The sequence below is a fragment of the Mycteria americana genome, chromosome 9, assembly GCF_035582795.1.
Source record: "Mycteria americana isolate JAX WOST 10 ecotype Jacksonville Zoo and Gardens chromosome 9, USCA_MyAme_1.0, whole genome shotgun sequence".
NCBI classification, from domain to species: Eukaryota; Metazoa; Chordata; class Aves; order Ciconiiformes; family Ciconiidae; genus Mycteria; species Mycteria americana.
The window spans coordinates 26,170,969-26,192,439 of record NC_134373.1 but is presented as its reverse complement, the minus strand read 5'-3'; the positions used below and the strand labels follow the sequence as shown (position 1 = coordinate 26,192,439).

The 21,471-nt window shown below is 62.4% G+C and overlaps 3 protein-coding genes across 4 annotated transcripts in view; all 3 read right to left on the bottom strand.

Annotated features, from left to right (window-relative positions):
• NHEJ1 (non-homologous end joining factor 1) overlaps window positions 1-13,315 on the bottom strand; it is a 45,538-nt gene extending 32,223 nt beyond the window's left edge. Inside the window, exons 1-5 of one of the 2 annotated variants that reach the window (XM_075511492.1) lie at window positions 13,173-13,315; window positions 12,427-12,612; window positions 11,321-11,530; window positions 9,070-9,208; window positions 7,548-7,606 (exon numbers count right to left, since the gene is read on the bottom strand). In XM_075511492.1, coding sequence (XP_075367607.1) covers window positions 7,548-7,606; window positions 9,070-9,208; window positions 11,321-11,530; window positions 12,427-12,612 — 594 coding nt within the window. In that variant the 5' untranslated portion in view covers window positions 13,173-13,315. The remainder of the gene's footprint in view (window positions 1-7,547; window positions 7,607-9,069; window positions 9,209-11,320; window positions 11,531-12,426; window positions 12,613-13,172) is intronic. The other variant, XM_075511491.1, reaches the window with a different exon arrangement.
• ABCB6 (ATP binding cassette subfamily B member 6 (LAN blood group)) overlaps window positions 1-21,471 on the bottom strand; it is a 139,735-nt gene that overhangs the window by 82,632 nt on the left and 35,632 nt on the right. The window lies entirely within an intron of this gene.
• On the bottom strand, window positions 15,810-20,493 carry SLC23A3 (solute carrier family 23 member 3). Its single transcript, XM_075511963.1, has 12 exons — window positions 20,368-20,493; window positions 19,939-20,099; window positions 19,316-19,410; window positions 18,906-18,979; window positions 18,397-18,578; window positions 18,124-18,247; window positions 17,619-17,766; window positions 17,285-17,538; window positions 16,970-17,075; window positions 16,727-16,894; window positions 16,429-16,524; window positions 15,810-16,240 (listed from the first exon to the last, which is right to left on the bottom strand). Exons 1-12 carry the CDS (start codon window positions 20,491-20,493, stop codon window positions 15,888-15,890), a joined length of 1,887 nt encoding a protein of 628 aa, XP_075368078.1. The 3' UTR covers window positions 15,810-15,887.

Genomic DNA, 21,471 nt, shown 5'->3' with positions numbered 1-21,471 from the left:
AGGGTGTAGAGACCTCCACGAAATGCAGCCCGCAGGGGATCAGAGCACTGCTCAGGGCTGGCTGGGCATGCTGCCTTGGGTATGTCACCAACGGCATGGCTTCAGCTCCCTGGACTCCCTTGTTTTGTCCTCAAAACAAGGGCCACCTATCTCCCAAGGTGCCTGGCTGCCAGCAGAGCACCCTGCGTCCCTTTGATCCAGAGGTGTTCGCCTCGCCAAGAGCCCTCTAACTACCCCTTCCTTTAAATAGCAAAGCTCAGAAATGCCCTATACGGCTCCGTGTCTATACGTTGTCTATATATTTGTGTACACACATGCACACAACACACAGAGATTTATTCGTGTTTTCAGAGCGGTTCAGGATACATTCCAGGACGAAATTCCAGCCGGCGCTGGAGCCAAGAACATCAGTGGCCCTGGCGTTCACTGCCCCCTCTGCCTGCGCACACACTAAATACGGAAAGGGAGAGGTATAAATAGAGAGAGAAATACATGAATGGCCCTGTTTCCTTACACGGATACATAGGATGCGAAAGTCCGAGTGGAGTGGGAGCAGGCAGCCTCAGGAATCCGATGGCTGTGCCCCCTGGGGTGCAGAGCAACCCCTCCCCGGGTGCTGCTGCCTGCCCAGATGTGTCCAGCTGTTCAGTACCACCTCTGCATGGGCTGGCACAACTGGGCATTGGCTCGAGGGATAGGGAGGGAGCAGCTCTCAGAAACACCGAAAAAAGCTGCCTGTGGATGTCACGGGAGAAGGGGCACAGCTGGGGGTATGGGGCGAGCTGGGGAAGGGCTCAGGACATGAGAGACATGGTGAATAAACCTGGCAGCCCGTTTCGGGCACAGCGGGGGTGCAGGAAGCTGGGGAAGGCAGCACCGGGGGTGCAGGCAGCACCGCTCCTCTGCCCTGCCCGTGGCCGGCAGAGCTGGCGGGGATGGCAACGCCCCGGTCCAGACCCCATCAGCTGGGGACGGAGAAGCCGCCACGTCCCTTGCTGACACAGAGCAGTGCCTTTAGAGCCCCATCAAAGTCCACCTTGTTCTCCTCCCCAAAAGGTCCTTTGCTTGTAGGAGCCGCTGCCACATCCTGAGCCGAAGGGCCAGGACAGGCGGCTGCGGGGCGCAGCAGCGAGGGGCAGACCGTGCCCCGCACCTTCCCCCCGCCAGCCGTCCCCACATCCCCCCTTTGCCCTCCTCTAACCCAAACACAGCCCCAGCAAGCTCAGCCTGGCAAGGCTGGGACCCCAGATGCCTGCGCGCTCCCCGGTGCCCCCTGCGCGCTCCCCAGGGCCGGGCAGCTGCCTGCGGCCGCGGGGCCAATTATGCCCAAGATGTGGGAGCGAGGCCGAGGGCGGCGGTGGGGGGATCGCTGCTCCGCTTTCCGGAGGGGGAAGGGGCTCTCCCCCTTCAATGCTCCCGTTTGAGCTGAGGCCTGGCACTGGCTCAAACCACCGCTTGCTGACACGAGATCAATCATCCCCCGAGCTGAGCTGCTCCTCGGCAGCACCGCGCAGCCGGTGCCCATGCACGGGCTGGGGCCTCTCCGGCAGGAGCAGGGTCTGGCCCCTTCTGCCAGACGGCCGGTGACGCCCCTCTGCTTGCTTGCAGCGGCAGCCGGCACGGCACGGCATGGCACGGAGAGGATGAGGAAGATTCCAACTGCAAAAGAGGGTTCCCTGCACGTGCCAGACCACATGCCACGGCAGAGCCAAGGGCCGTACGGTGCCTGGGGAGGGTGGCTGTGATGGCATCCCTCCATCCCCAAACCAGCCACCAGGTGATGCTGGGCTGAAGTGGGGCAGGGACCAAGCAGGCAGCTGCCTGTACCTGGCCCAGGTGCCCCATTCTCCACGGTGGCAGTGCCAGAGCCGCGGCCAGGCACGGCCGCAGTCACAGGGGATTGGGCCCCACATCCCCAGCAGGAGCATCCCCACGGGGCTCCCGGGACAGCAGCCGCTGCTGCTGCGGCACGTCCCCGTCCCCAGCAGATGCAAGGGCTGGAGCAATCATGGCCAGCCCAGCCCCAGCCCGGCTGCTGGGGGCTTGCTCCTTGCCTGCGGTCTGGGCACTATTTTGGGCAGGCTGCTGCCCCGGGGTGCCCGTGCCAAGTCTGGTTTTAGCAGCCTGCAGCTCCACTGACTCACTGCTCGTGCAAGCAGCCTGTGGCTACTGGCGGTGGCCAAGAAAGCATGCCCTGGCCAGGCCCCCCTCACCCGATCGGGCCTCAGCAAATAAATAAATAACGCTGCAGCGCCGCCCGCCACACGCCTCCATGGCAAACACCGCGGGGGGGCCGGTGCCCATGCAGCGGTCAGTCCCCACGCAGTGAAGAGCACCTGTGCTCCTTCCCAAATACCCCACTGTGGGCACAAAGCGCTGGCCCCCGGCCCCCATCCCCTTCAGCCATCGGACGTGGCACTCTGCCCCTTGCACCCGTCAGTACCGGCATGCACGCTCCTGCTCTTGTGCGCACACTCGTGCTCTTGCACACACGCTCACGCTGAGCACGAGTGACCCTCTGCTCCTCCTGACTGCAGCAGCGTGCAGCTCCTTGCGTACACGTGTGTGCAGGGCAGTGTGTGCCCTGCTCCCCTGAGCACGGCCGCAGCCCACCACGTTTCTAGCATGGGACCTGGACCCCAGGGCAGCAATGAGATGGGGCGACCAAGGCTTGTTCAGGAATGAAGCAAGGACCCCACAAGCAGCCCCAATCCAGAACAGGACACAGGCACCCATGGGTCTCACTGGACGAGCACAGCACAGATGCTTGGCTGCACACAAGAGCTTGCTCCGCTCATCCGAGCATCCCCAAAAGCCAGCCCCATGCTGCCACCTCTGCCCTAAGCCAGCCTGCTCAGGGCCTTGCAACTTTTGCACCGCTCAGCCCTGCTAGCAACGACGCCGCGGCCGCCGGCTTCTTCCCCAGCCCCGTGCCGAGGGAGCCCAGCCCGGCCGAGCACCCACAGCGGCATCATCTTCCCCAGGCCGTGCAACCTGCGTGCGAGCAGCCCATGTCGCGCCCACGCTGCGGCCCCACTCTGGCCCGGTCGCAGCTGCAAAGCCGCAGCTACCTTGCGCTAATTAAAAACATCCCTCGTTGGAAGGAGCCAAAGGGCCGCTTCCTCCCCACCACACCGGGCTGGCGCGGGTTTGAGGGATGCCGTCCCCGCCCTGCAAAACGCGCGGCCCACCGCCGCCTTCGCCCTCGGCCAGACCACGGCAGCTCCGCTCCCCGGGGCTTATTTTTAGCGCCTGTTAAAAAGCAGAGGCAGGGCGCTGGAGGCAGGCAGTGCGCAGGCAGGTGCCCGGCCGGACCCTGGGGCAGCGATGGCCGGTGGCTCCAGCGGGCGCTCCGGCTGCCCTCCACCTGCCCCGCTGGCCCGTGTCCCCTCGTGGGAGGGGGACGGGCGCCTGGCCCCTGTCCCAGCCCCGGTGGGGAACAATAAGAGGGACGCTGACCCCTGGGCGCCCTGACGTCAGCCAGCACCGCCACCGGCACTGCCGCCAGCCCCGGCTAGGGGCTCCCGCTCGCCCTCGGCCAGGGCCGCACTGGAAGCCGCCTGTTTGTTTATCTTCCTCTCCGGCATTGCTTGTTTTGATGGCACATCCTCCTCCTCCTCCTCGCCGGGCCCCGGGGTCGAGCCGTGAACCCGCTGCGTCCTGTTTGCCGAGGTGCCGCGCTCGGTTTGCGGAGGCACGGAGCAGCCGCCCCCGTGCGTGCTGGCCGCGGCAGATAAAAATACGCAGGGCGAAGCATCCTGGGGCACGGGGGCTCTATTTGCACCGATGGTATCAGTGAGTTTGTCCCCGGCGTACCTGTCCCTGCCCTGCCTGGGGCAGAGGGCACGGCACCGCATGGACCCCCGGACCCTGTCCCCCTCGCAGAGCCGGGCCACGGGCTCCGGCAGAAGCTACATCACGAAACGCCGACCATAGCCAGGCCTGGGCAAGCTCTCAAAACCCATGGGTAGGCACCCCACGCTGCCCCGTGGGGTCACATCTGCAACCCAAAGGGACACCTGGGGACAAAATACCCCTGACCTGCTGGGTCCTAGGCTGCTGGGAAGGGTGCTGGGGCAGCCCCAGGGTGCTGAGCTCTCTCCAGCCGCCTGCTCTTTCCTCTCATGGCGTGAACCCCTGGGCTTGCCAATAAAAGCTGCCGGCTTTGCCTCGGCTCGCACGCGGCCGCCGCTCTCCCTCCAGCTCTGCCCAAGCCCAGGCAGCTGCTCAGCAGTGAACCCTTGCCAAAAACTGCGTGTGTGAAAGCGTCGTTTCCTAAACGTATAAATATTCCCAGGGCTTTGCTGGAAAACTCCCCATGATTAGTTAAAATGCCCTGGACAGCCGAGTGCACACAAGCCCAGGGAAAGGGCACGTTTAAGCCGAGAGGCAGGAGCGTCCCTGTGCAGCTCTGCCCTGGGGGACTGGCAGGTCCTTTCCTCTCCATGGGGGATGCAGCAAAGGTTTGGGAAGCGAGCGAAGCCGTGGAGTGCTTTCCCACATCCCACCAGCCCTGCGCCACACCATCGCAGCCCCCTTCCAGCCAGGAGGTGCTTACCGCTACCAAACATCCACAACCTGAAGCCCCGTTTCCCAGAGGGAGAGGCTGGAAGGACCATCAGACCTCTCTTCCTGACCTCCTGCCCACTGACGTTCAACCACGCACATCCCGAGACCGAGCCCAGCAAATTGGTCTTCTTCCAGGTGGGCTCCCAGCCCACTTTTGGAGACATCAAGAGATGGAGGATCAACCGCTGCCCTTGGGAGCGTGCCCCGATCACTAATCGCCCGCAGGAGCAAACTCAAGTGCCTCCGTCCTAGCTCCAAATTGCCTGGCTCCAGCTCTGGGTGCCTGGCTCGTGCTCTGCTGCTCTCCACGAGATTAAAGAGAGCTCTTCACTAACCAGCATTTTCTCCTTGTAAAGACCCTCACGCACTGTAATCAAGGCGCCTCTCAATTTTCTCCCTGATAAACTAGACGGAGCTCTTCCCTTCCAAGTCTCTCAATGCCGGGCTCATTCCCCAGCCCTCAATTCATTCCTGCGACTCCGCGCTGATTGTCCGGCGTCTTTTTGAAAAACCAGACACGGGAGTGGGTCGCAGCGTTCCTGGCTTCCCGTGGCATGTCTCAAGGGACCCCAGCCCCTCTTGCTGCTCCTTTTTGGAGCTGAGAAGTGGAGTACAAAATTGCCCAGGGGCTCTGAAATACCTGCCCAGAGACAACGAGATCATCCAGCCCACCCTTCTGCTGCAGGAAGAGAGGGGAGACTGGGGTGAACAGCCAGATTTGGTGGTGGAGAGCTGCAAAGCCATGTTTGGTGTTCCTCACTAACACAAGACCTAGGAGGCATCAGGAGGAACGACGGGGTACCACGTTCAAACCAAAGGCAGCAGCTGCTCGCATCTCATGGCTCATTGCCGTGGGATGGTACATGGGCTAAAAGCGTCATCAGCTGGTTTGTAAAGCAATGGGATGAATGCAGAGAGGACAGACCTCCGCAGGCAGACTGAACGCACAACTGCACCCCTCCACCAGCCTCTCCCTCGCGGCCGATGCTCGGACCTGGCTGCCAGGGCATGCAGAGGGGGAGCATCTCCAAACCCTCCCATTCCCCATCTGGTGCTCTGGCCCCAAGATGTTGCTCCTGGGCTGTTCCCGGAGCACCAACACCGGGCACACAGCACCAATTGCCCCCCCATCTTTTAAGTCTCTGCCGGATGAGCTTCCCACCAGCTGCTTTTGCACAGCTTTGTGCATTGCTCCCCTTCTGCCCACCCTGCCGCCCCAGCAGCTGCCCAGCACCACTGAGCACCTTCCCCCATGCCCCACACCCTACCAGCTCTTGGAGGACTCTGAGTTTCAAGCCTGACGTTCATCTTTAGCAGATGTTGTTCAGCTGACCCTTGGACAAAGACATGCTTCATCATCCCCCGATCCTGGCACATCTGCCTGCATCCTTCCAGCAACAGCACCGAAACATTTACCGACTGCTTCTGCCATGTCTGCTCCAGTATCAATCATTTTACCACCTCCGTCTACTAATAAGCTTATCCCGTTGCTGGGAGCTTGGGGTTTTCTGCTACTACACTAAATAAAAGCCTTTCCTTCTGTCCTTCGCCATGATTTTTCCCTGATGTCTTTAGCTTCTGTTATCCATTTTCTACACTTCATAATTTCTAATTTATATTGATTGCTATCTACTCCCGCTCTCCCATTTGTTATAAACTGCTCTTTTATTTCTAATTGCTGCCTTCACTTTGCCGCTGAACCAGAACGGGCTCTCAGCCAGCGCTGCCCTCTTTCTTGATTGTGGAATTGTGGCTTTTTGTGGCTTCTGAAATTCTTCTGAAAGAGCTCACCATTTTCATTCACATTTTTCTATCTAAATGCTTCCTCCAAGCTGATTTCACTCATAATTTTCCCCCTGCTTTGGGAAATTAGCCCTTTCAAAGCATGAAGGATATAAATTACTGTTTAGGAATGTCCTTTCTTTGCCCAGGGTGAATGTAATCTGGTCATGATCATCGGTCCCTAGGCAACCTCCAAGTTGCAGTCCAGCAGTGAATTCATCCCTATCCATCATAACCGTGGGGAAACGAAAGTTGCCTGCGCTGGATGCAATGCCTCTCATATAAAAGAGGGATCGTCTCTAATTTTTAGAAACTCTGCAGATGATTTATTGCTGGCTGTGCAAGAGCATCAGCATGTGTCTCACAAAGCGACGTCCTCTCAAAGCTTGTGTCACACCACGGACACCCTGGCTGACTCCCTGGTCCCCAGCAGACACCGCTGCTTCCCACTCCTGCGCCTTCACAGCGAGCACAGGAACACTCAGAAGCGTGCTGAGTCTTTGCATCTATGGGCATCAGTTGTTTCTGATCTTGCCACATTGGTTTGAATCATTTTAGTGCTTCCGTGATTATTTCCAGTAATGAAAAAGGATCAGAGGAAAGACTCTCTCCTTCCAGCCCCAGTTTCTGCAAAGCACATGTCTGATTCTAGAGCCGAGCGTGCCAAGGGGAGATCGGTGGGCACAGCACAGATAACAGGCTGAAAGGCACTTGTCCCCACAATGCGCCACTGCAAAGCCACCCCTAAAAGCAGTAGATGAGCCAAAAGGAGCAGATGGCTTCTCCTCATTCACCTGCTCCCTGCCTGCCATCAGCATCGGTGTTTCAGGTCCGTGGCAAGTGTGGGAGGCAGGTGAGGATGCCCCAGCGATGACACGCTCCCGTGGAGCAGCCAGCCCAGCTCGCACTCCCAGCAACTCCCAGCAGCCAGGCAGTGGCCAGAGGGTGACAAAATACAGTGCCACGTCCCCATCCAGCCATGCCAGGCATGCCCCCAGCTCTGCTCGCCCTGCACACAAGGTGTAAGGACACAAGCAGGGCCATGGGAGAGCCAGTGGGCATTACCCTTCTCCAGGCAAGTCCAGCCATCCCCACCAGTGCCCCCATCCAGCCCGGCACACCTCACACTGCGGCTGCTGGCGCCGGCTCCCCACCACCCCTTTGCCGAAGGAGGGAGGACTTGCACCGCTCCTTACCTCAGCCATGAAGTTCTGCTGAAACGCCTCCTCCTGGAAGGGCTCTGTCTGCAGGCGGTCTGCAAGGGAGAGCAGGGATCAGCCCAGGCAGGTCTGGCCAGACCTCCCACCCCAGCTTCCCCTTCCCCTGCCCATGGGGCGAGGGGGCTGCAGGGGAACAGCTCCAGCGCGCTCTTTCCAGAGCCAGCGGAAGAGGCCAGCGGGCCCCTTGGGCTAGGGACACATCACCTGGTTAGCAGAAGGTGTAAGGACCACAGGGAAGTAGGGGAATAAGGTTGAGCCTGTTGATGCACACAGCAGCCAGGTAGCAGAGCCCAGAGCTCACCCACACTTGTCCCAGCACCCTCCCACACAGCGGAGCAGGGGACAGTGGCAGGACATGCTCAGAACCATTCCCAGCTGGAAAGAGCTGCCTGGGTCTGAGCACCGCACAGCCATACTCTGTGGGACAGGGGACTGCTTGTCTCCAGCTGCTTTTCTGGAGGGGTGAGCCAGCCTGTATCCTCCTCTTGCAGGACAGGGAGAAGCCCCTGTTATCCCTCATTCTTCTCTGTGCCTCCTTCAAAGCACTAATTGTTCCCCATCATTGCTAAGATGTTGTCTGGAGAAGCACCTGGCTAGCTTTGCTCAGCAGCGCTGGTGCAAAGCTTCCTCCCAGCTTCCTGCCCTGCCCAGGCAAGGGACAAGAGAGGCTGCCTGCCCACCAGCATCAGTCTCTGGACCCAAACCAGGTTGTCCTGGCTGCTCCAAGCCCTGCAGAGCCGGCATGCAGCAGGAGAAAGGAGAGCATGGCTGGCTGGCACAGCTCTAGTGCAGCTGCAGGGCAGATCCAGGCTCCCAGACTGCATCACCTTCCTGGCCATGATATGCAAGTCAGGGCTGGACCCCATCGGACCCCACATCCCGGGGGGGCAAAGTATCACCTCTGGCAGCAGGGGAGAGCACAGTGCTAGCAAGAGATGACCCAAAAAACAGTGCCCAGCCAATCTCCATGGGTGGAGGACACCCCCCCCCGGGTGGGTCCCCCAGGAAGGTCCTGACCCACATCCTACCCGAGGGGGCTTCCTCCCGCCTGTCCCCCCCGATGGCGAGGCGGGCTGGGTGCTGGAGGGGGACCCACGCACACGGCTGCGCTTCCCGCAGCGGGGAGAGCCGGGAGCCCCTGGTTGCTCTCCAAGTGAGCTACCGCGCTCAGGGAAGGGAGCCTGACACCGCTCCAGGCCGGCCCTCGCCGGCATCCCCGCCAGCTCCTGGGGAGTGGCCAGGTGCTCTTGGCGAAGCAGAGAGCCCCTTGGCGACTCCCCAACTCCTCCGGCTACCGGTCAAGGGCTGTTCCTCCCCCAGCTCTCCCCAGGGGCTGCTCCCCAGCCTTCTGGCTACCGTCTTGCTGCCAGCGCGGCTGAACATGAAACACAAGCCTGGCTGGGTAATAGCCAGAGGGAGCAGAGCATGCCAGCTCCACGCTAAGGAGAAAACTCATTCCCTGCTTGCTCCTGTCTCGGCCCCAGGCATCCCTCCTCACCTCTGCTGAGAGTGGCCCCGCTCTCCCTGTAGTCTTCGATCTCAGCATCCTTCTGGAGCAGCAGGGAGGCCAGCTTTTGCACCTGGTACTGCAACACCAGGCTCATCCGAATCAGGGGCCGCACGAGGTGACGGGACACCTAGGATGGAGAAGGGACACTCTAGGGAAGGTCCAAGGATGCACACAGCTGTCCATAGAACAGTCAAAGCAGGGCAGCCAGCAAGGGCCTAGCAAGAGCTGCACTCCAGGTCACACAGGGCTCCCCAAGATACCCCCCGTCTCACCCAAATCCAGTGGGAAGCGGTCAAAAGACACGAGCTGGGAGAAGGGAGGCAGGATGCTGTGGGACACGTCCCTCCATCCCAGCCCCATCCTTTCACAGCTGGGGGCTGCAGCAGGGGAGAGCTTGGGTGGGAGAGCCCAGTGGGGACAGGGTGCAGGGGTGGCCAATGCTCCACCCGCCATTTGGGGTGCAGCAGGAGGCAGAGAGCCCCCCATGTGCCACCCAGACCCTCCCCACACCCCACCCCCACACTTGGGGTGGTCTGCACACCCCAAGGCACGTTCCTACGCAGGAAACAGGCACAGCTGGGCGAAAAACCAGAAGGATCCGAGATGTCAAATTGCAGCTCGAGGAACAGGAGAGACTTTCCCAGGGAGGCAAGATCAAAAGCAGCGGGGATCCCAATGTGCAGGACTTGCGCAGACTGCAGCTCCCCATTGCAGCCCACCGTGCCCACTGTGCTTATGGCCACACAAGCCCCACGCAGGGCCCTGGGCACGTCCCTGGCCCCGGAGCCAGGCTGGGCTGCCCTGGCCCACCAGGTACATGAAGCAGCCTCCTGCCCATCACCTCCCGCAGCCCCTGGGAAGGCGTTTGGGATCTGCCCACCCCGGCACAGCCCTTCTCTTTGTGGCCAGGCTGAGCCCACAGGTGAGAGGGCAGCAAACCCAGCATCACTCGCGAAGCGTTCTTGCTCCTGCGGCGAGCTCACGGTGGGCTCTGCACTCTGCTTACCCCCAGGCACAAGCCACAGAGGCCACCAGCCACCCAAGCGCTCAGAGGGCACCACCCGCTGCAGAGCTAGGCCGGGGCAAGCAGCGGTTTGCCAGGTGGGCTCCATGCCTGTCTCGAGCCCCCGGCCAGCTGCTGAGTAGAGCTTAGCAGGGCAGAGTTGGTCCCCATTCCTGCATCCACACCAGCCACGCTCAGCACCCCCACTGCTTCCCACCTCTTGGGTGCCTTGCAGACATCCAGCACGATTCCAGGCAAAGGGAGAGGAGCAGCTACCAGCCGACAGCTTGGGCTTTGCACCTTCTCAGCTCAGCCTCTGCGCTTCTTGCCCAGGGAGGGACAGCAAGTCCCCAAGCCAGGACCCCGACTTTATTTGCTCCCCAGTTCAACCTTGCAAGCAAGGACAGACACCCGCACAGCGGCTGGGGAGCCCAGCTCTCCTCCCGTGACGCCCAAGCACAGCCGTTCGGGGGGAGAAGCGACGTGCCCCGCAGCAGGACCCGGGGGACCCGGCGGGAGGGGGGTGTCGGGGCTTTAGGGCGATGCCTCCCGCGGCCGCCCGCCCGCCGGCAGCGGAGCCGCAGGGCCGGCCCCGGGGCCGGGGCTGCCGCCGAGGCCGTTAGCGGGTGCCGGGCGCCCTCTTGTGCGCGCAGGGCCGCAGGGCCCCGGGGTGCCGGCGGCGGGGGGCCCGGGCCCCGCAGCGCCCATCCCGCCTGCCGGGGGCCCGGCGCAGGTGGTCCCCTGGGTGCTCAGCTTGCGACAGCGGGCTCCAGGGGCTGCTTCCCGAAACCCAAAATGTTAGGCAGCAGTGGTAAGAGCAACCCCTCAAAAGCCGGGGAGACCCCGCTGTAATTCCCTCCGTCACGACAGACCGCCTGCGAGTCCTTTGGGGGCACCCGCCGCTCTGTGCCCCGCTTCATGGCGTGCACCAAAGGAGGACGGCATCGCCCGGCTATGCGGGGCACTGGCAGGGCATCAACCCAAACTGGACATCTCCCTGCTGCCCTGGTAGCAGCACGTGCTGGGCCATCCCTGCCTCGCTGCAAGGCACCAACCAAGGTGCCAAACCCTCAATGGGGAGAAACGGGGACAGTGAACCTCGGGAGGGGCAGCAGGCAGAGCCAGGCACCCTACAGCCACCAGCACGGCCCGAGACCACCCAAAAGCCTCCAAGCGTTAGGAGACAATCCTTAATTTTGGCTGTCCCCTCCCCAAACTCTCCGCAGCTTCACTCACCATCTCCACGGGAGCGGGGCAGCAGTGGAAGGCCCAGTAGATGGGCAGTCCTGAGATCTCGCTCTTCACGTGCAGGCTGAGGCCACCGGCAGCATGATGGCAGGAGAAGGAGGTGGCGGTGTCCGGCTGCCCTGCCAGCAAGAGGCACATCAGGTTGCGCAAGCGGTGCAGGAAGGAGGACACCTGTACCGTCAGCCGCTTGTTCAGCTCCTGGGGAAAGGCAAGGTTAGGGGTACAGCAATGCCCCGGGAGCTCGGCACTGGGAAACAAGCAGCAACAACTCCAGCACAGAAGGAGCCAAACTACTTCTGCATGTCCCAGCGCTGCAAAAAGCCATCCCCGGGCCTCGGCTTCCAGCCCTGCGACAGGACATTCCCCACCAGTTCTCCCAGGCCAGCTGAGCTGGGAAGGCTCCCCTGCCCCACCAGCCCAGAGGGGTCTGGGTGGTGGGCAGGGTATAATGGTCTCCACTAGCACATCTGCCCCGCATGCCACCATGAATGTCACAGCTCAGCTAACCTGCCAGAGCGAGGGCATGGCTGCCACCGCATGCCCATCCCTCCTGCCACCAGCCGCTCAGCACAGCCACTCTGTGACAGAGGGACATGGCAGACGGAGTGGCACGTGGCAGCCTGGGCACGCGGGCTAGGGTGAGGGGATGAGGCATGGCCCCATGTCTTTTGGGGGCTGTGCTGACAGGAAAGCACATGGGAGCCTGTGCCTGGCTATGAACGTGAACAGGAGTCTCTCCGTCACTGGTGGGAAGGCAGCCTTCTTTCAAGCTCCTCCTTAGTACACTGGTCCTGGGGAAACTAGCTGCCCATCCATCCCACAAGTGAAACGAGTCTGCTGGCCTCAGCATGCAGCCCCCGTGAACACCTGGCTGCCCTGGGCATGCTAAATAGCCTGGCCCACTGTCCCAGGAGGCAGGTGCTCGGCCAACTGGGGTGACAGTGCTCGGGCAGAGCTGCCCGGGGACTTCCCAGGCCAGGCATTTGCACCCAAGCCCTGTCAGATCCAACAGCCTTTGTGTCCCCAAGCAGTTTATGCTGGACGTCAGCTGCTGTGAGGGGAAAAGGAGGTCCTTGGACTTTCCAGACACTCACCTTGGTCCTTTGTCCCACAGCCTCGGCGTCTGCACTCTCATACCAGACGCTGCTGAGGTCGGAGATCAGCAGGATGTAGCCAGTATCCCTGAACCACGCTTTGGCAAGAAAAGCGGACTCGCCAAAGCAAACAGAAGCCCAGGGCTGTGTCAAGAGGCTGCTCTCCAGCTCCTCGGAGCCTTCCATCTGCAAGAGAGCAATCAGGTCTCTGCCTCACCCCCCAGCCAGGAAGACCTCGGTCCCTGGGGTGGCCTCAACAGGGACCCTTGGTCCCTGCCGGCCCCTCCATGATGCCAGCCCCACCTCGCAGCCCAGAGGTGAGGATGCTCAGCCAGCTCTGGTCACACACACATCCCTGCAACATGCATGCAGCTCTGCTGTGGTAGGCATTTTGGGGAGCTCTGTGCAGGGCAGTTCCTACCCCAGCTCACAATAAGCACCCCAAATGCACCAGCAGACACACGGCAATGTAACTGCTGCCTCCCCGGCATTATCTGATGCTCGCTGCCATTAATACAGCGAGACCTCTACATCCAAATTAACATTTAAGCTGCCCCGCTTGCAGCAGGACGCGCAGCAGGACGCTGCTCAGACATCCTGTCCCTGTGCTCCAAGCAAGCGACACGCCGTCCCCTGCCTGCACTGATGCCGGCAGAGCACCAGCAGCAGCCCACGCCACCCGCGAGCACCGCCGCTTCCCGCTCCTCCCTGTGACAGGCTCCCTGCCTGCCAAAACACTCGGGGACCTGGCATCCCGGGGGGGCCTGCAGGACTGGGGCCCTGCGGAGCTGTGGAGTTACCCAAGGGCAAGAGGAGCAAGCAGGCCAAAGGCTGTCGGGGCGAGGGGCTTTGCAGAAGCGAGCAATGCCGGGCCGGAGGCGAGGGCCAGACTACGGCTCCCAGAATGCTGCTCTCTTCCGCAGCGTGCGAGGCACCGGGGCACGCCGGGATGTGTAGCACCACGCACCAAAGGTCATCGGCACGGGGAAACAGCCACGGCTGTTGCTTCCTCAGGGCCCAGGGAGTGCCTGCTCCTGCTCCCTGGCCTGCTGATGAGGATGGGGACCTGAGCTGGCGTGTCCCTCTTGAGCATCCTCAGTTGTCACAGAGGTGCCACGGCCAAGACACTGTGCAAAGCAATAGGGACTGAAATGTCTTAAGACTTTGTTTTGCACTTGCTCCTGTTACGAAATGTCCTGGTACAAGTGCCCAGCTGGGAACAGCTCTCGGGTTGCGGGCATGGTAGAGCCCAGAGAGGCAGCATCAGCCGGGGACTTCTGTCCCTTGGCCCTGGGTTTATTCCTCAGCCCCAGCAGCCGCAGGGTGCCCGCGCAGGCACGGCACAGGCACGGCACAGGGCAGGCACCTGCACTGCTGCTCTCCCAGGCTTGCGCTGGGACTCAGCTGCTGCACCCCAGCAAGCCCCACATAGCTGGGGCTGCAGGTGCCTGTGTCCCCATGCCCGGGGACTGGGCTCACAAGACACCACAGAGCAGGGCTGTGCCAGCCTGGCAGGGGCCGCGGACACCATGCACGCCCTGGCCCGCCAGCCTCCTCCACACTGAGCACGGCCCCGTCCTTGCCCCAGGCACTGACCCCTATGTGCTGGCTGTGATTCCCCACCTGCAACCCCCTGCATTGAGGCCATCTACCCTGCACCCACAAACTGCCCCCCCGCACCCATGCACTGCCCCTGAGCCCCCCATTTGCACCCTATTCACACACACCCCCCTACCGTGCAGGCTGCAGCCGCCCTCGGGGCGGAGCCAGGGGAGGGCGGTCATCCCGGAGGATTTGCATCCCAAGGGGTGCCAGGGGAGGTGGGAGCAGGCAGGGGCTTTGGCATGCAGGACCCAGGCAGGGTGCAGGACAGATTGGGTTGCATGGCCAGGTTAGGGTACAGGAGGGTTTGGGGTGCAGGAGAGGGTGGGGTGCAGGACCCAGGCAGGGTGCAGGACAGATTGGGTTGCATGGCCAGGTTAGGGTACAGGAGGGTTTGGGGTGCAGGAGAGGGTGGGGTGCAGGACCCAGGCAGGGTGCAGGACAGATTGGGTTGCATGGCCAGGTTAGGGTACAGGAAGGTTTGGGGTGCAGGAGAGGGTGGGGTGCAGGAGAGGGTGGGTTGCATGGCCAGGTTAGGGTACAGGAAGGTTTGGGGTGCAGGAGAGGGTGGGGTGCAGGACCCAGCTGGGCTTTGGGCACAGCTGGAGCGCAGGGCACGGGTGCTGGGCAGGGTGCTGGCTGGGTGAGGCTGGGCTGTGTTGCACCCCGTGCCCACTGGGTGCACAGGGCCCAGCTGCGGGGATCACAGGCAGCTGGGGAAAGGGGGCTCACCCCTGGGGACCTGCACACACAGTGGCACCATGTGCCTCCCACCCTGCAGCCACCGTTGGGTGTTCCTGGGCATCAGGGAGCTCCCCAGGACCAGATGGAGGGGGCAGCCACAGCCTGGAGCTGTGGTCCAGCCCGAGGACATCACTCCCGTGGACCAGCTCCACTGTCCTCCCAGCCTAAGTCTGTCCTTCCTTTGAGCTTGCACCAGGAGCTGGCTTGCATCACGGAAGGGTTGCAAAGCCCTAGCCTTTCCTAGAGCAGGGCTGGGCTTTCACAGGCCAGTTCAGGCTGGTGGAGGCAGCACTGGGAGCACAGGGCCCTGCCCGTGGACTCTGATCTGCTGTAAACACTGGAGCAGCGAGCAGGGCTGCTGCAGACTGTGCTGCAGTCGGCGTAACCAGGCGGCAGCAGGAAACGAACCCAGGCACTGAGCTTAAGCACAGGGGTCAAAGGTGATGTTTTCTTCCCCAGAGAACCGCTGCTGGCTGGTTTCGCAGCAAGAGCAATATCTGCAGAGCAGTTAAGTGGTGAGCGCTCCTGGGACCAACTCGCTGCAGGTGAAAGGGGGGTGGCACTGTTTTGGGGAAGTGAGCTGAGCTGCACCCCCAGCCTGGGGCATCCTGGTGTGCCAGAGCCAGGGCATTAGTAGACACCTGCTGCCGTAGGCATCAAGGAGCCCTGGGCACAGCTAGGGCACAGCAGCGAGGAGGGGGAGAGCCAGCCCTTCCCAAGCACCGTGCCAGCAGGTGAGCAGAGCCCGAGGTGACAGCCTTTTGGGGCTGGACATGTCCCTTCCCCAGCCACATCCACGCTGTGATGGTGGGCTTTAGGGGTACCCACATCCCCAGCTGCAGTGGCAGCATAGGAGGGTGGGCTGGCGTTTCCCAGGCAAATCCTGGCTGGAAAGGAAACTCCTGGAAAGGGCAAAGGTGGTTGAAGGATTTTATAGCTCACTCCCAAGCGGGGAAATGAGGTTCATGCTGGGAGTGTGGAACACTCCATGTGAAGTCCCAGTCTTCACTCCCAGTGAAGTCCACATGGACTTCAGAAACAAGGAGCAAAATGGCTTGCAAGCTGCCTTGGGGGCACAGCCCCGGTCCCCCATGAGGTGTCCCTGCACCACAGGGTCAGGCCATGGCGTGCCATGCGGGCATCTCTGTCTCGCTCGGCTTCCTGGCCGGCTGCAGCTCCCCTGAGCCAGGTTTGGGGAGCAGGTGCGTCCCTTCCCCTGGTACAGTGGTCTCCTCCTCGGTGGCATGGCTGCCCTCCTCCTCTTCCTCCTTCTCCTCATCTTCCTCACCCCCTGGGCAGAGGAAGCAGCAGGGGAAGGCTTTGCAGGAGGATGGCAGCAGCCTTCTCAGCCTGGCAGGGAGCCCATATGCCTGGCTGGCTTTGCCCCTCTCTCCGTGAAGGTGGCGATTGCCTGCGCTGGCTTTCTGCGGCACCAGCTCGGAGAGCAGCCCTCGCTCCTCCAGGGTTCCTGCAACCAGGGCGGTGGGCAGTGAGATAGGAGCCCCTTCCACCGGCTGCACCCTCCCCGCCCACAGCAGCCCTGGGACTCCCAGCAGGGCTGCCTGGAGGCAGAGCTGCTGGTTCAGGGACGGTCCCACGGCCAGATCCAGCCCTCAGAGCAGGGGCTCATGCAGACATGCTGTAGCATCCCCTCACCTGAGACCGTGTTCTCCAGGAAAAATGACAAGAAACTGGTTAAGAAGACAGGCACCATGAGCAGGGAGAGGAAGAGGAGGTCCAGGGGCACCCAGCCTGCAGGGACAGCACCAGAATCACCTGGGATATCCCAACCCAGCAGCTCCTGCCCCTTCCCTGCTGGTGCAGCAGATCCAGGGGTTGGAGAGGAAGCTGCCTGCTGCCATGAGCCGCCCCAGAATCCTAGGACATTGGAGATGGGTGGTCACCATGCCACGGGGTCCAAGACTTTGCCTTGCCCAGGGAATGTCCCTGCTACCTGTGGCCAGGTTAGCTGGAGCTGTGCTGAGCCAGCGTGGCACCAGCAGTGCCATGAACATGGCGAAGCCAACGATGAAGATGTTCCTCCCCGAGTCGATGTCCGTGTACTGGAAGTAGGAGATCCCCGTGCCCACGGCCACAGCGTAGGTGACGCAGAGCACTCCCCCTGCAAGGGACAGGAGTCAGGCAGTGCCAGGCAGGCTGCGGGCACCCCAGTGCAGGGGAAGGGCAGGGTACCCACCGTGAACCGCCAGCGGGATGCGGGTGAGGAGCCCTGCCAGCCTCGGGGACATGCCCAGCACCACGCACGCCAGCGCGCTTACTTGGACTGAGGGGCGAGAGCCAGCCTGGCAGAGAGGAGGACGGGAAAGTGAGGATGGGGAGTGTCACCCCCCTCCCCGCCCCGTGTACCCGCATCCTGCCATACAGGCCTGCCTTTCACCCCCAGCCCTGGCTCAGTGACAGACCGTGTGCCATGGGTACCCCACACCTACTGCTCCATTGCTTCCCCCTCCCCATCCCTTGCCCGACCTTCCTCTCCCCACCCTGGGCGTACCTGCGTGAGGCCAGTGGCACAGGCGTTGGCGATGCTGGCGGCCGTGCCCCCCGGCGTGCCCAGCAGCCCTGCCAGGAGGCTGCCCAGCCCTTCCGTGCAGAGCCCCCGGTTGCAGGCATGGGGAGGCAGCTGGGGGGCTCGCAGCAGCCTCCCGCACAGCACGTAGCAGCCCACCGAGTTCATGCTGCAACCGATGGCCATGGCGATGCCCACGGCCAGCGCCCGGGGGGTGAGCAGCGGCCACCCCCACTCACCTGCAGCAGAGGGAGAGGAGACTGGTGACAGGGGCCCTTGCTGAGGGCGGGTGGCTGCCCCCAGCCCTGCCGCCTCCCACCTGCATAGGGGATGCGGAGCCAAGGGGCATGGAACGTGCTGTTGGCCCAGGACATCTGTGCCATGGCCGGGTCCAGCGATTCCCAGGGGACGTGGAGATGGCTGAGGATGGCACAAACAATGCAGACACCAGCAAATGGGAGCAGTACCTGCAAGGCAGCAAGGGGAACCTCAGCAGGGAATTCTCCTCCCCTGGCCAGCACCCCGCTTGCTGTGCCCCAAACAACGGGCCCTTGTCCTGCCACCTCTCCCAAGGAGCCATGCCACATCTCCCCTTACCCCGACAGGGAGCATCCCAAGCTCTGCTGCTACAACACCCTTGAGCACAGGTCCCCTGCGCTCTCCCAGCAGCGCCCACACCCCAAGAGCTGCACCAGGACTTCCCCCTGTCTCTGCTCCCAGCACCCAGCTCTGCTCCAGAGCCACTGGGTCCCACCTAACCCCTCACCAAAGAGCCAGGCTCAGAGGGAAGCCTGGGCACAGCAGAGGGGGCAGGGGCACAGTACCGAGAATGTGCGCAGGGTGGGGACGGATGGCTCTGTGGAACCTCCCTGAGCCTGGGGCCAGATGCAGAAGGGCAAGCGGCAGGACCCCAGGTGCTGGGAGAAGGTGACAGCAAGGAACATGAGCCTAGGAGAGGGAGCACAGGTCACCATGCAGCATCACAGCGATGGGGCCCCAGGTGCATGCCGTGCACCACAGGGATGCCCCATTCCTGTCCCCACGGACAAGGGAAGCCCCAGGGGCTGCTCACCAGTGTGGCCCCCAGACTCACTTACAGCAGCGCTACCCCCCAGTTAGCGGAGCAGAAGAAAGCAGCCTCCTTGTATGCGGACAGCCCAATGATGGAGAAGCTGGGAGCCAGGACCATGGGCCCACAGTGCTGGGCTGCCCACCCGCACATGCCAGACACTCCCAGCACCAGCTGAACCAGCCCGGAGACCAGCACGGCTCCAGAGACCTGTGGGAGAAAAGGATGGGACCCGTGGGGCAAGATACATGGAGAGCAGCCCAACACCCAGCCTTGGCCACACTCCCACCGCCCCAGTAGCATCATCCATTCCCTGTGCTCCAACCGTGCTCCGCTCACCCCAAGCCCGGGAGAACACATGCACTCACGTGCACCATGGCCTCCATTGCCTTTGCACATCCCCTTGTGTTCCCCCTTACTCGTAGCAATCCCCAGGAGGGCTGGAAAAGGGACTGGGGGAGCAGGGATGCAGGTGACAACTGGGGTGCTGGTGGAGCAGGAGGATGGGGACCCCCAGCCCAGCACAGGAGCACCCACCTCTTGCAGAAAGGCAGCTCGGCTCCCTGCGATGGCACAGTGCGGTGCAGGGCATGCGCTGGCCACGGCTGTGCCTGAAAGGGAATTTCGGAAGGATATGATGCACGTGGATGATGGGCTCCTGGAGCTGGGTCCGAGAGCACGCAGCATGGAGGCTGCTGGCTGGAGAAGGGCCAGCGTAGCAGCATCCCTGTCCCCATAAGCCCTGACCCCAGGGAGGCAACCAGATACGTTGCAGGTGTGCTCAGGGGTGAGTAGGGTGCTGTGCACCATCACCAGAGGGGCCAGCAGGCAGGACCCCTTGCTACCCCTCATCCTGACCCCGTGCGCCGGGCACCTCGTCACTGCCGTTCCCCTGGCACCGGCATGGCCCGGGCTCCACGGGACGCAGGCTCCAGGGCTGTGCTCACCGTTCCTGTCCATGCTGGCACCAAGGGACAGGTGGGAGCTCAGCACCATGGCAGGAACCAGATACTCAAAGGATGGGATTTGAACCAGCGGCAGCCTGGGGAAGGGGACAGCAAGGGCTCGTTAGGGAGGAAAGAGGGGACAGGGTTGCTCCCAAAGCCCTGGCTGCCAGAGGAGCAAGGGATGGGAAGGAAAGGAGATGAGAACCCCAAAGTGGCAGGATGTCACCCCATATCCCAAATGTGCCCTAGCATATCCCAAGCACCAGCACGTGGGATGTGCGCAGAGGTCAGGGGCTTTGCCAAAGCACACACCCAGCCCCTGCGCGGGGAGCACAGGCACCGGATGGTCTGGAGGAGCTGCACATGATGCTGGAGCAAGGCAGGGAGGAGCTAGAGAGAAAGCACAGCAGTTTTGCTAGAGGGACATGCAAGAAGTGAGGATGCAGTGATGGCAGGAAAGGGACAGCCGTGCAGAGATGCAGGACAAGGGGTTGTCCTCGTGCCCCTTCCCACCTCCAGCAAAGCCTGTCTTCCCACAGCCTAGGAGGGGGCAGAGACGTGCCCTGCCACGGCATCACTCTCCTCCTGGCAACAGCTGCATCCCCTCCATCCCCCTTGCTCACCGGCTCCCCAGGGTGGTCTGCAGCACCGTGGAGATGCCGCAGGCAAAGAGGCTGCGTGCCAGCAGCTCACTGGTGGCCTGGGCCTGGGACGGCTCCTCAGGCAGGGTGGGCAGCAGGAGGAGGTGGAAGATGCAGAGCAAGGAGGCCTGCACGGCCAGGTGCTGTGCGGGGAAGAGAGGGGGTGGTCGCAACTCCCTGCAGCACCCAGAGCTGCAGCCCCCCATGCCCAGCCCCCCTGAGTGGATGCAGGCCCACTGACAGCCCCCGGGCAGCGTCCACCACTGCCCACTCCCCTCCCAGCACACCCTGGCCAGAGCCCCACGCACCCTTTTCCTGGCAGGATGTGGCCCCTGCCCTGCCACCTGCGGGGATCCCAGTCCTCTCCCCATCACCCCATCTCTCTGTCTGCTCACCATGGTCCCCCCTTACCTGAAGGGCTAAGCAACAGCTCAGCATCCAGGAGCACATCTTCTGTGGGGAGCAGGATGAGAGCACAGGGGTCCCAGCACCAGGCGCTCCACAGTAGCCCCCATTCATGCTGCTGCCTCCCCGCATCGTTCCCAGTTTGCGGTGCAGAGGGGGTGGGCAGGCTCCCACCCTCCCCTCCCCAAGGGCTCCTCACAGCCCTCGCACAGCTGAACTTCCACCTTCTGCAGGAGCTGCCCCAGGGTTAGCCATTAACTTGAGTTGGTGAGTAACTTGCCCTTGCGGCCAGGAATACAAGTGTCACCCTGGGTTGTCACCACAAGGGCCAAGACACCAGATGCTGTTACAGTACCAACTGCCCACAGCCCAGGTCCCATCCCTGCCTCTTGTGGTACACGGGGCAGGGACTGGGTGGGCCACAGCACAGACACCTCTTCCTTCATGTGCTTGGAACATCCCCGCCAACAGCATCCTCCAGCTCCAGCATGCCCTGCCCGTGCTTGTTCCTCCCCAGCACAGCATCCCCTTGCCCTCCTGGTCTGGCCCTTCCTCACCACCAGGCCCTCAGGGGCCCGTTAAAAGCTGCACAGCTGCCCCCCCCACCCCCCAATCCTTCCATTCCCCCCTGTGGGCACTGTGCCCATGCCAGGAGGGTCCCTGATGGGGTTCTACCACATCCCCCGTGCTCCTAGGAGGAGGGCACTGAATCCTGCCGCTGGACAAGGATGCCAGGGACAAGAGCTGCCCGCTTGGCTGGGAAGGCTCCCAAGGAAGCACAAGCAGGGGATGCTCGTGTTTTTGTCACAGGGCAGAAGTGGCTGTGCCAGTGACCACAACGGCAACCCTGTCAAGCCCTTGCCGCTCAGGGCTCACTCATTAACTGGACAGACTTTGGAGAGCAAAGAGCAGTGGAGACCATGCATTCTCCACATTCCCAAGGATGGGGAACCTCCCCTCTCCCACTGCCTCTGCCTTCCCCAGGCACCTGAGCCAATGTCTCTCCTGTTCCGTCACCAGAAAGCCCGAGCCCTGCAGGACAGGCCTCACTGCTCTGGGCTCACTTGCCAGCACCTAGGATCCGCCTTGCACCCTGGCTCAGAGAGCAAG